Source organism: Aphelocoma coerulescens, chromosome 17 (assembly GCF_041296385.1).
Source record: "Aphelocoma coerulescens isolate FSJ_1873_10779 chromosome 17, UR_Acoe_1.0, whole genome shotgun sequence".
Lineage (NCBI taxonomy): Eukaryota > Metazoa > Chordata > Aves > Passeriformes > Corvidae > Aphelocoma > Aphelocoma coerulescens.
Window position 1 is genome coordinate 7988782 of NC_091030.1, and position 13055 is coordinate 8001836.

The 13055-nt window shown below is 50.5% G+C and overlaps 1 protein-coding gene and 1 long non-coding RNA gene across 3 annotated transcripts in view; one reads left to right on the plus strand and one right to left on the minus strand.

The window, feature by feature from the left end:
* Window positions 1-13055, plus strand: part of COL5A1 (collagen type V alpha 1 chain) — a 133344-nt gene that overhangs the window by 69812 nt on the left and 50477 nt on the right. For both annotated transcript variants that reach the window (XM_069031576.1, XM_069031577.1), the window contains exons 12-17: window positions 5093-5167; window positions 6750-6842; window positions 9444-9500; window positions 9789-9842; window positions 10425-10478; window positions 11964-12017. In XM_069031576.1, the coding sequence (XP_068887677.1) occupies window positions 5093-5167; window positions 6750-6842; window positions 9444-9500; window positions 9789-9842; window positions 10425-10478; window positions 11964-12017 (387 nt within the window). The remainder of the gene's footprint in view (window positions 1-5092; window positions 5168-6749; window positions 6843-9443; window positions 9501-9788; window positions 9843-10424; window positions 10479-11963; window positions 12018-13055) is intronic.
* On the minus strand, window positions 10547-12813 carry LOC138119572 (uncharacterized). The gene is made up of 3 exons (XR_011155540.1): window positions 12555-12813; window positions 12104-12140; window positions 10547-10628 (listed from the first exon to the last, which is right to left on the minus strand). It is a non-coding gene; the product is annotated as an uncharacterized lncRNA (long non-coding RNA).

Below are 13055 nucleotides of genomic sequence, written 5' to 3' on the forward strand. Positions count from 1 at the left end.
GGGCCTGGCTTTGCACAGAACCTGATCTGGGCTCAGCCTGGGGCTGAGACCAGAGGGGTGCCCAGTGCCCTTGAGCCACGCTGGTTTTTGGGAGATGGAGCAGCAGAGCTGGGCAGAGCTGGCAGGGTCAGAGCAGAGCTGCAGGAGGGTGAAGCTGGCCCAGGGCTGTCATCTCACATGAGCAAATCCATGGATTTCAGCCTGACTGTGGAGCAAAACAAGAGGAGTTTGGAGCTTGGTTGATGGCTGGGTGCATCTCGGTGTGGAGGGCAGTCGGGCCTGTGTCCAGAACAGCCTCTGGAGCACTCCTGGTCCATCTGGGAATGGGGCTTCCGGCAGCCCCAGTGCCAGGCTCCACCCAAAAGAGCCAAACAATGTGCCTGCAGGTGTGTTCCTGCAGGCAGGCTTGGTTTGGGGTGTGTTTTCCCTGGAAAGCACAGGAGGGAGGGAGCAGCAGTGCCACAGATCCCGGGAGATGCTCCAGAACACACAACATCCCACTGCTGTCACTCCTGTCACCCAGCAAATGCTAAAGGAAGGAGCTCTTATCAGCAAACACTTCCCTAATCTGATCCCCGAGGTGCTGAGCAGTTTTCCTGGCAGATAAGGCAGCTCCCTGCCCTGGCAGGCTGTTAATCCTTCATGGGTCCAGATGGGGAACCACATCCTGTCTGCGTTCTGGGTGCCCAGAAGAATAAGCTGGGGTGACCAGACACAGACTCTGGGGGTTTGTAGGGCTTCCCACTCTCCTGGCAGATATTTTGGCTTGGACAAGGTGGGAAAAAAGGCAGTGGCCAAGTCCAGATGGGAGGGTCTGGCTGGCTAAGGGGTGTGGTGCTGCTCTGTGTGTGTTCACACCGCTGGTTGTTGTTGGAAATGCAGCTCAGTGTTTGTGGCCTTGGTTATATATATTTTTTTTAACTGAGTAACCTAAGACCCAGAAAGAGTAGAGGGGAGAATTCACTCCACTGAAGGAGATCAGAACAGGATCTCTGTGCTCCCAAGGATCTCCCCTTGGCCTTATTTTAGTGCTGCAGTGGTACCAGAGCTTTGCTGTGGCTTCCTCTGCAGTGGCCATGTCCGTGTCCCCTTTTCCTTCTGGTGTACCCACATTGCTAAATATGACCCCTGAGAGAGAGAAAATCACTGCTGGCCTGCACTGGGAGGTGTCTCCCGAGGTTTTAAGGTGCATTTGAGGAGATTCCTGAGGTGTTGGGGCACTCCTGTGCTAATGTCCCCAACCTGTGCACTGCATTTTTTTTAGGTAAGGTTCTCTGTTGCCTCCTTGGTCCCTGTGGCTGCTGCACTCTCACCTTTCCCCTGGAGCAGTGCTGGGAAGACCCTCCCCTCATTTGCTGTGGCTTTGATGGAGCAGTAATAGCATTTCTCGTGGCTGTGACATGATTGAGGACGAGGGGCCCTGCCTGCGCTCCATCGATCGCTGCCTGCCAGCTCGGAAAGTCAATCCAGGCTCAGCCCGTGGCTGGCAGCCAGGGCCACTGCTCCTGGGCCGGGCTTAACCCTTGTGGCACTGCGCTCCTGCCCCAGCACAAGGAGCTCTGCAGCCTCAGAATGTCAGAATTCACAGAGGGTGGCTGAGCTGGGCGTGGTTTGCAGCTCTCAGTGGTCCAGGATGATGATGATGTGGCTTCATCCCTTTCTTGGAAGCCTCCATCCTTCATGAGCCCTACGTGATGCCCAGCTCTCCTATCCCCTCCTGCATTCCTGGCAGGCTGGATGCTGACCCTGGAGACAAGGGACTCTCTTCCTGTCATTTGTCCAGGCAGATGCAGATATTTGCTGGCCAAGCTCTTCTGGAACAGCCCTGCAGAGCCAAGCAGCAGCAGCAGCAGCCACTCTGTCCCCGATGCTGCTGCTCCACACCCTCCAGTGAAAGGAATCATTTGCATTCTAGCACAGGCTGCACATGGGGCTTTTGCCAGTGTCCAGAACAGAGTGTAACACAGCACATTGTGCAGAGATAAGTGATGAACTCGCAGAGCCAGGAGCTGCAACTGTATTAAAACACTCCTTTTCAATTAGAACAACTCCTCTTCTAATTTGTTTATTATTAACCCTGAGTGCAGCTCATGAATTTACATGACCCTTCCCTGTGTACAGTGGGGAACGTTCCCTCTGCCTGCCTCTGGTAGAGAGACTTTTTTATCTGCAATCAGGCAGGTGCAATGAATTAATAGCCCAACAATGGTCAGCTCTGTTAACACTGGCCAACACTCATTTAGCTCTGGTTTATTCATTCTAAAAAGGAAAGAGCTTTATTTATTGAAAGCTTCTTCCTTTATCCCAGCGATTTCACGAGGCACAGAGGAGTTTGTGTCGGCGGCAGAGCTGAGGAGCAGCCTGGCTGTGGGAGGTTCCAGAGGGCTCAGCCGGGGGAAGGATGCTTTGGGATGACTTAGGCAGCTTTCCTGGAGCAGTGGGAAGAAGGAAATATGGCACTGAGGAGAGCAGAGAGCTGTTCCATGGGGGCTCCAGACTGGGAGGAAGGAAGTGGGAAATGTGTTGTTTTGAAGGAGATGAGCTGCAGCATTAGAGCAAACTGCAGCTCCCTCACCCACCCCACTGTTTGTTTGGAAATTCGGAGTGTCTGGGTGCTCTGGGGGGGGGTCAGCTTGGGGGAAGGCTGATCCCAAAACATCTTCACCTTCCAAGACCATACAGTCATTGAATCCCAAAGGACTTACTCCCCTGAGGACAATTTTGCACCTCAGAAGTGCAACAGGATCCCTAAAAATCCTTATTTGGCTTCTGAATATTTCCAGGGTGCTGTTTTTCCCAAGTGCTTCCTCAGTTAGGAGACCCCCAAAACTGCAAGGAACATCTCCTATTGTATAATTTTCTGACCAGGGCTGAAAAATAATCAGGGGGAGAGAGACAAGTGGTGAATTTCAAGGCTCAGCACTGGGGGCTGCTGGTCCCACTCTCGCTGCCTGCGACTGGAGGAGCCCCCACACAAACACCCCCAGCTTCCAGTTTAACCATTCCATGGAAATATTGCCCCAGGGTTTGCTCTGAGCCTGGCATTTTAGAGCACTGCACCAAAGGCAAGCTGAAGGCCCCATCCCTGGCTGCTGTGTATCAGCAAATCCCCATTCCCATAACGAGGGCCACGCAGATTTACACCCAGACCCTGGCAGGCTGCATTTCTTCCAGGCATTCATGAATTTCAATTTCCAAAGTGCTTTATGGGTTTGATTTTCCTCCGTTCCATTGCACCCCTCCTGCTGGTCCATTCCACCAGGAGAAGGCCTCCCACACCCAGCCTGAAACAAAAAGAGGCATTTATGGATAAAAGCACTGCATCAACGCTTGTCAGGAGAGATAAACAAGCTCAGCCCTGCTCCTTCACAGGCAGGGCTGCAGTTAAAGGAGGAGAGGGAGAGAAAAGAAACTTTGTCATATAAAACAAGCCTGGCCTAAATGATTTGTGGCATTTCTGCTCCAACAGATGGGTCTGGGACGGGGTCTCGGTGGGGCTGGGGACTCCGGAGTGGGCCTGCCTGGAGAAGTGCTGGAGTGTTCTGCAGTCCCCCCTGGGCACTGCTGGGATTTTTCCCGGTGCTTTTCTGCTGATCCATCCCTGGCTGCTGCAGCGCTGTCATTCCAGGCTGGTCACGGTGCAGAGCTGGGCTCGGGCTCTGCGCTGTGCTTGTGGGGCTGGGGACAGGGACACCCCAGCTGGGGACACCCCAGCCCTGGCCAGCCTGGGGCAGGGGCAGCTGCTCGCCCCACCAGGGTTGGGCTCTAATTTAGTGCTGGAAGCTTCAGTGTGAATGGTTCCTTTTTAGGAGGAGGGAATGAGGGAATTGTGAAGTTGGACATGGAAGAAGAGGGAGCAGAGAGGGCTGGGGTGGAGAGATCTTGCTGGAAGAGTGTGGGGCAAGGATAATGCACAGATCTTTGGGTTGTTTTGTTAAAATATTCTCACTTTTAGGCATTTTGTTACCTATTTGTCTTTCCCTCTCCCTTTCCCACCTTTATCCACCTCCCTTGTGGGGTGACCTTTCGACTTCCTGCCTTTTTGGTGTCCCCGTGTCTGAGATTTGTGGCAGGGTTTTATCTTTACCTTTTTCTGGAGTCTGAACAGGTCCCAGGCAGGTTGAGGAGAGTGAGAACTACAAAAATGTTCATTGCTTGCCCTTCCAAGAGCAGTGGTTCTCTACAAATTGATTTATTATTGGTGTCTCCTAAATAAAGGAGTATCCAAGCCCTCATTCTTGAGCTGTTGGCCACAAATCGAGCACTGGGGCTTTTCTTGGCCTTCCTGGGATGTGGTCAAGTCCCCATTGCCTTAAACTGCTGTGCACATTGCAATTAGACACATTGATGTCACCCTCATTTGCATATGGGAGCACTGCAAGGATGTTTAAATCCGGGTTAAGCTCATATTTTGCCAAGTGCCCAGATAATCTGTGGGCTGCCTCGGGAAAATTGGCCATATTTGATTATTTATGGCTTCATCAATAGATCTTTTACTGCCCACTCATTGCTTTAGTGCCAGTTCAAGAGACTCCAGTGCTGTTAATCAGCACAGCTCCATGGAGATCCACGGATTTGGGCTGATTTACAGCCCCCGACAGGATCACTCCTTTGGAGATGCAAGGAGCCTCAAAGGACTAAAATACCAAAAAAAAAAAAAAAAAAGACAGAAGAGAGAAAAATGAAATGACCCAGCGGATTGAAGGTGTGTGGGAATGAATTTCTCCTCCTCCGCTTCTCTCTCGCTGACCCTGAGTTACGAAGTTTCATCTATTTTGGGGTTTTTTAATAGGTTTTAACAGGGCCAACTAAACGTTGATTCCGTTAACTTGGAGCGCTGCAGGGGCTCGGATTGCTCACTCCAAAATTGCACGTGGCAGACCCTGGAAATAGTGGGGGCAGGATGGAAGAGGAGGGAAAGAAAATTAAGCAAATTGAAGGAAATGAAGAAAATTTAAGAAACATTGGGATGCCCACAAGCTCAATCCCTGTCTGTCACGACAATATCGTGACATAACCACAGCTGCTGCTGTATGGACACAACCAAAATGATATTTTAGAAGTTCATTTTAATTTCTTCTTCTTCTTGTAGGGCCCACCTGGGCGCCCAGGTCTCCCAGGAGCAGATGGATTGCCAGGACCACCAGGGACAATGCTTATGTTGCCTGTGAGTACAAACAGAACTAAAAAAAAACATTAAAATGAGTCGGATTTCTTGGTTTTGCTGCTGTTTCCTGCCAGTTCTTGCAGAAGTCTCCCATCTCCTTTACCCCAAGGACACGTTTTCCTTGAGATAAAAGATGGGTCTGGATGGTTCCTGTTGTAAATCGACTTTTTGCAAAGCACTGGAGCTCCTTCACTGGTCAAAAGCACAGACACGCAGGTTAAAGCATCCAGAAGTGATGGGTAATGATAAAAATCAAGGAATATCCCGAGGTGGAAAGGACCCACAGGGATTATTGAGTCCCAATTCCTGGCACTGCACAGGACAACCCCAGAAATCCCACCCTGTGCCTCAGAGCCTTGTCCAGACATTTCCTGAACTCTGAAAAAGCTGAAGTGTTTCTGATTGGACAGAGAGAGATAAAACCATGAAGAAACAACTGAAGACACCTCCAAGAGCCAAATTTCCCGGCAGAACCCTCTGTCCTGCACTGAGGAACCTCTAACAGCTCTTCAAAGTGCCAAAATATCAATCACCTGAACTAAGCCTCCTCTTTTAATGGCCAGTGGTTATTCTGTGTTGTTCTCCTCCTCCTACACAAAGCCAGCAAGTCCCAAATCAGCCTTGTTGGTCCTGAGACACTAAAAAAATGTCTTTTTTGGGTGTGAGGCAGCCCTGTGGGAACCAGCAGCTGGAAAGAAGCACTTGGGTACCAAAGGGAAGGAGTTTTTAGGGAAAAACCTCAGCACATTGTCCAGGCTCCAAAGGGTGAGCCTGGGGAGGTTCTTGGCAGGGGGCCTGGGCAGGCCAGGCCAGCAGCTCCACGTGGAGCTTTGCTGGCCACCACACCACAGTTGTTGGCCCCTCCAGGAGCCAGACATGGGCCTGGAAATTGCATTTCTTCAAATCTCCCTGCCAGGCTCGTGTGGTCACACACCTAAAGCCAGCTGAGGTGGAACAGAGGTGACAGAGCCGCCCGAGGAGGTTCTGCCACCAGGAGCGTCCCTCTTGCAAAACCTCCTGGTGAAGGCAGGAGCAGGCCAAGGAGAGTGGGGCTTTTGAGGGTGGAAGAAGCAGAATGAAATATTAAACTCCTTCTATTTCAAGTTTGTGGATGTAAAATATGAACATTTGGGGGGTTTTGTTGAATGCTGAAGGTTCCTGGTTTGAACAGCAGCCCAAACTCTGGTGTTTGGACAAACTGCCACGCTCGAGCAGCTCGGCCTTTGTCCGGAGCTGCACAGATAACCCGAGACAACCCCGTCTCCCCGGAGCCCCCTGGCCACCAGGGAATGCCAGCCCTGGGAGAACAGGGAATGCCAGCCCTGGGAGAGCCCCGTGCTGGTGCTGAATGTGGTGTGTGAGGCCCCCGAGCCCACAATCCCCCTCATTGTGTGCCACCCCGAGCTGGCAGCGCTCGCCGTGCGGGGGAAGCCCTCGCTTGGTGGCCCCGAGCTGGGTGACCCGAGGGCACTGGGGTTAATGGGGTGGGCTGGGGGCACTGGGATGGATTTGGGGCAGTCGTGCTGAACAGAGCTGGAGGGACAGCAAGCCCTGACCTGCTTTGTCCATCTTTTCCCACCAGTTCCGCTTCAGTGGGGGAGGAGATGCTGGCTCCAAAGGACCTCTGGTGTCAGCCCAGGAGGCACAAGCCCAGGCCATCCTGCAGCAGGCCAGGGTGAGTGGTGGCAGCTGGGAATGCCTGGCATGGCTCTCAACAGGTCCCTCCTGAAGCAGAATAAACCTGTCACATCCACCGTCCCCAGTGCTGGTGGTGGAACCTCTCAGCCCCCATGGGATTATTGGGGGGATGGCACCTGGATGATTTGGGGTTTTATTAACGACCAGCAAGGCTCCAGCTCATGGAAGGCTGGTTTTAGTTTCCTGCAGACCTCTCTGGCTGGTTCCAGTGGCCACACAGACCCACTGCCTTCAGTATATTTGTATTTTCAGGGTCCCTATGAACAGCTGGGGCTGTGCTCAAAGGATTTTTTCTTTTGTATGGTTTCCCCCCAATAAATCCTAATAATGAAACCTATGTCACAGATGGAGGCTGTTCCCAGCTCTGGGGATCTCACCAGGCAGATTTGTAATTTAATGTATTTATTTGGGAATACATGCTGACTTACCCTGCAATGTTTTTTTCCTTGGATGACCCTATTGATTGATGTTCAAATCATCCCTGGCTCGCTGGTGGAACAAGATTGACACATTCCCAGTCCAGCTCCTGTTCCCTGCCTGGATGGGCACCTCTGTGGAAAAGGCTTTGCACTCATCTGTTCAAAATAAAACTTAATTTTGAACCAGTGGAGCTCTGAAATCGTTCTCCCCTGCTTTCCTGAGCACTGACATTTAAAAACAGAGATGCAGGAGGAGCTGGGGGAACCCCACAAATCTTGCCCAAAAGGGACCAAATTCTGCTGCAAACACACCCCTGCCATGAAGGGGAAAAATCTCAGGTATTTTAGGGCAGCAGTTCCCAAAGGGACACAGCTTTGGGGCTGTTTTATTTGGGGACAGCCCCTCAGGTCTGAATCCCACATCTGGCTGCAGCTGGGATGTCTGGATGGAGCTGCTTTGTCACTCAGACTTTAACACAGAATTTTTTTGGCTAAAATAGGCTAAAAACCCAATTTATTTCTCCCTTGGATGGGATAAAATCCATTGGGATCCCCCCCGCCGCTGGGTAGCACGTGCCCCTTTTGGGGTTTTAACGAGGTGTTCGCCTTAGCTGGGAATTTTCTGGTTTCCATCCAGCTCCCCTTTTCCAAAGGAGTTGGATTTTTTACAGATTCAGGCAGAGTCCAGGGCCCTGATCCCCTCAGCCACTGCATTTTCCTGTCCATTAACCTTGTGCTGACAGTAATATCCTGGATTATGTTCCTGGTGTTACCTTGCCAGTCTTCATTTCCAGCCTGCCCAGAGTTTTCCCATCAGCATTTTATTTTCCTGGGAAATGGGGGGTTTGACCTGATAAACGTTTCATGAGAAGCATCTGCTTTCTCCGGCTCTCTGCTTTTGTTCCCTTTTTTTTCCTTCTGCCTGCTGAAAATTGTGATTTAAGACAAAACAACAAACCTCCCTCCCCTCACTCAAAGTCCCTTTTTAAATTTAAATTTTTGGATTTGGGAATAAAAATTTTAAAAGCAGATAAATCCTGGATAACTTTTGGACTGTGAATGAAAAGTTGAATATTTCTAGAAAGGAAAAACCCAATTTTTTGGTGAACTTGCATATTTTGGGCTGAAAACCATGATGCAGAAAGGGAAATAAATGTCATATTTTGTGGGGAACCACAGGATATGACAGGACTGGAAAAAGAGTCCTGCAGCAAGGATAACCTTTTCCTTTTTGGGTTTGTTTTTCTCATTATCACTGCTGTTAATTGCATTATGAGGTTGATTTATCCCCTTAAAATTCGCCTTTCATTAGGCACCAAACGTTGTTGCAGCCAGCAGTGGTTCAGAGCATCTCCCTTTTAATGGTGTGTTGTAAAAAGATGCCACAGAACCCAGCATTTGTGCAATATTTCTGCCATTCCAAGCGCAATCACTGGGTAGATTTTAATTACCAGAGTACACAGATAATTACAACTCTTTGAAAGTGTTGAATTGTCACGAGGGAACAAATTGTCTGAGGGGTGTTTTAAAGCATGGCCCAGCTCCATTTCCCACCATGGAAATTACGGGGTTGATGCATGGTGAACACGACTCCTTAATTATGGAGCTAAAAGCCCCCTGTGTTCAGCTTGAATTGGAGTTCAGCTTGTTGGATGTTAAATAGTAACCAGGGAAAAAAAAAAAAGGGGGAAAATTCCTCTAAAATTGAACCACCAGGACAATAAACAAAAAAAAAAAATTCTCCTGAACTGAAGTGGGGTCATAAATATTTATGTCCTCTCAGCAGATTCATGGACTGTCCAGGGGCTTTCATACAATAACAGAATGGTTTGGGTTGGGAGGGAACTTATTCCATCTCATTCCAAGCAATTCCATGGGCAGGGACACCTTCCACTATCCCAGGGTGCTCCAAGCCCTGTCCAGCCTGGCCTTGGACACTTCCAGGGATGGGGCAGCCACAGCTGCTCTGGGCAAGGAGAAGTTTTGTGCCTTTTTGTGGGAGGGGCAGCACCTGGAATTCCCTGGGAACGTGGACATTGCTCCAAGGGTTCATGGGCTCGGGGTGTGGAGGGAACTGTGGCTGGTGGCACAGTGATGGCGTTGGCCCACTGCAGCCACAAAGAGCCACCAGGTGAGCCATGTTTGTCCTTCTGTTGCAGCTGGCACTGAGGGGACCAGCGGGGCCCATGGGCCTGACGGGGCGGCCGGGCCCGATGGTGAGTGGTGGAACTGGGGGAATGGAACTGGGGGGTGGAACTGGGGGGTGGAACTGGGGGGTGGAACTGGGGGATGGAACTGGGGGGTGGAACTGGGGGGATGGAACTGAGGATGGAGCTGGGGAGTGCTGGAGTGGGGAGGATGGAGATGGTGAAGATGGAGCCAACCCAGCTGATCCAGCTCCCTATGGGCTCTGGATCCATGAATGGCTCTTCCTTGACGTGGTATCAGCCTTCCCTCTGGCTCTCTTGTGGGAAAATGTCATAAATCCTCTTCTCTGTCCAAAGGGACCCCCAGGCAGTGGAGGACTGAAGGGAGAAGCTGGAGAAATGGGACCTCAGGTGAGTGTGGGGGAGCTGGGGGGAGCTGGAGAGATGAAGGGTGGAGCAGCCAGTCCTGACTGAGAGGCTGTTGGGAAGCAGGGATCCAGTCACCCCATGCCAGCTGGGAGTGGGAAGGTGTGGGAACACGTGTTTGGCATGGAAATGTCCCTCCAAGTGTCCGAATGGAGGCTCTGGACATGATTGTAAAACTCTGCAGGTCCCTTCCTGGAAAGACATCCGTAAATAAAAGATAGTTTGAAGTGTGGAGAATTCACTAATGCTCAGGATATTGTTCTTCCAAGCCTTAAATCCTGCATTAAGGGAAAGTTCCCATTTTCTGATGGCGAGGGAGGTGATTTATGGGATGTGTCTCCACCATGTGCTTGCAGGGCAAAAGCTTCCTCGTGGATAAATTCCTCGCGCCTACAATTCCTGTCCTGACCCTTCCCTGTGTGTTCGGAACCACGGGCTCTGCTCCAGGGATTCATTTTGAAGAGCCCTGATAGCCCCAGCAGTGCCTGATGTGGGCACTGATCACTGGGTCTGCTCCTGGTCCCTTTAGGTGACAGCATTTCTTCCTCTCTCTTTGATTCCTTGCAGGGTCCACGAGGCATCCAAGGTCCTCCCGGCCCGGCAGGAAAACCAGGCCGCAGGGTGAGTGTCCTGGCAGCTGTGCTGGCAAGGCAGGAGCTACAATTCCTGCTGGAAACTGCTCCTGCTGCCAAACAATTCCTCAGCACTGAGGGCGTTGCACAAGAGCCGGCTGGAGGCCAGGCTGGGCTCGGCCAGGCCCTCTCCGGCCATCTGGGAGGACACAAAGGAGGATGGGAGTGAAAATTTGGGAGGACACAAAGGAGGATGGGAGTTAAAATTTGGGAGGACACAAAGGAGGATGGGAGTGAAAATTTGGGAGGACACAAAGGAGGATGGGAGTTAAAATTTGGGAGGACACAAAGGAGGATGGGAGTGAAAATTTGGGAGGACACAAAGGAGGATGGGAGTTAAAATTTGGGAGGACACAAAGGAGGATGGGAGTGAAAATTTGGGAGGACACAAAGGAGGATGGGAGTGAAAATTTGGGAGGACACAAAGGAGGATGGGAGTTAAAATTTGGGAGGACACAAAGGAGGATGGGAGTGAAAATTTGGGAGGACACAAAGGAGGATGGGAGTTAAAATTTGGGAGGACACAAAGGAGGATGGGAGTTAAAATTTGGGAGGACACAAAGGAGGATGAGAGTTAAAATTTGGGAGGACACAAAGGAGGATGGGAGTGAAAATTTGGGAGGACACAAAGGAGGATGGGAGTGAAAATTTGGGAGGACACAAAGGAGGATGGGAGTGAAAATTTGGGAGGACACAAAGGAGGATGGGAGTTAAAATTTGGGAGGACACAAAGGAGAACAGCCATTAAAATCCAGGACACAAAGGAGGATGGGAGTTAAAAGCTGGGAGGACACAAATGAGAGTTAAAATCTGGGAGGACACAAAGGAGGATGGGAGTTAAAATCTGAAAGCGGGGGGGGGAATTCAAGGCTGCACATCCCACTCTTTTTATCCCAGGGTTTTTTGGCTCTCTGGTGTTGAGGTTGTAGCTGCACAAATGCCTTGAGCTGGCTTGGAGTCCCCACTCCTGGCAGTGTGTGAGGAGGATCCAGTCCCTGGAGTGGATCTGGTGGAAATCCTGCTCTGTTTTCATCCCTGATTCTGATTTTTATTTCACACCACCCTCTGGCTGACCATGATTCAACTTGCCAGAGGAAGAAAGGAGCAAGTCTTGTGTGTGACCCACTTCTGACTTCCTTAAAACAGAAACTCTCATTTCAATTTGCAGCCATCACCATTAGCATTTCTTAAAATGTGCTGGGAGATAATTTTTTTCCCATAAAAACCACTGACCATGGCCCAGCACCTCATGGAGTGAAGTGGCTTTGCTGCCATTTGTCTCCCACCTCTCATTAGCTCCAGGAAATTGCTTCAAATTCAGAGCAGGGATTTTTTCCTTCACCAAGGGAAGCTGCCTGTGAGCTCTGGCTTAAATAAACCCTTACTCTGACTTAACTGAACTCTGTCTCAGCCCCAGCTGGCCCTGTGGCCCTGCCTTACCCTTCGGATTTGACTTTGCTGCTCTCTGTTGCAGGGACGAGCTGGCAGTGATGGTGCCCGGGGAATGCCAGGCCAGACAGGACCAAAGGTAGCGCCACGTTTTTGTGGATTTGGGGAATCTGCCTCTGCTTTTTAGTAGGAATGAGCTGAGGGATCCATGGAGAAGGAGCCCACCTTGCTTGGAGGAGGTTGTGAGGTGGTCCAGAGGTTCCTGTGAAGTCATGGAAGTTAAAAGAGGGAAGTTAAACACACTCCTGGAAGGCAGAATAACAATATTTTCTTTTATCTTTTCTTCTCTTTTCTCTCCTTTCCTTTTTTCTATTATTTTCTTTTTTTCTTTTATTTTCACTTTCCTCTTTCCTTTCCTTCTCCTATTTTCTAATGCCCCTTTTTTTTAATTGCTGGATGAAATATGCTGCACTTGTAGAACAAATACTTCAGAATCCCAATTACCAGGAACAAACATGAACAAATTGGCTGGAAAGACTCTAGAACAGAACCACCAAAACCCCACCTATTGACAGGGTGAGGAAATGGAGGAGGCGTGGTGAGGAATTTTAACCCCCCCTGTAGTTTTTTGTTGGAGACAAACCCCCTTCATTCCGCTGCGATCTGTTGGAATTACCAAGCAGCAGAGATGCTGCTCCGCTGGAAATGGAATGCAGGGGAAGTTTGCCCAGGGAATGGTGCCTTAGAAGGTTTAAGCACTTGGTTATGGGGATACTTAAGGCTGCAATGGATGGGGGGGTTCGATGCAGAGACAGGAGACCGCAAATCATTTATCCAGCAAAGTGCTCTAATGAGCCTGTGCCCTCTGAGGAGGGGCTGCCAAAGAGGGAGGAGGGAATTTGCTGTCAGCACAGGCAGGGAGATGCTCTAGGACCTGCCAGAAGGAGAGGGCTGCAGGTGACCCTGATACTCGAATCACTGCGAGATAAAGGAGCTGTGAAAGGGAGGAGCTGGTGCTGTTTTAGTGATTCAAAACACATGTGGTTCACTCCTTTACAGGGAAAAGGGGCTCGTCTGGCTCCTGGGTTTTGCTCCCTGCTCCTCCCTGGGCACTGGGAGGCACCCAGGATTTGTAAACCCCTCTGTGTCTTCTCTCTTCTCCAAGGAGCTGTGCTAT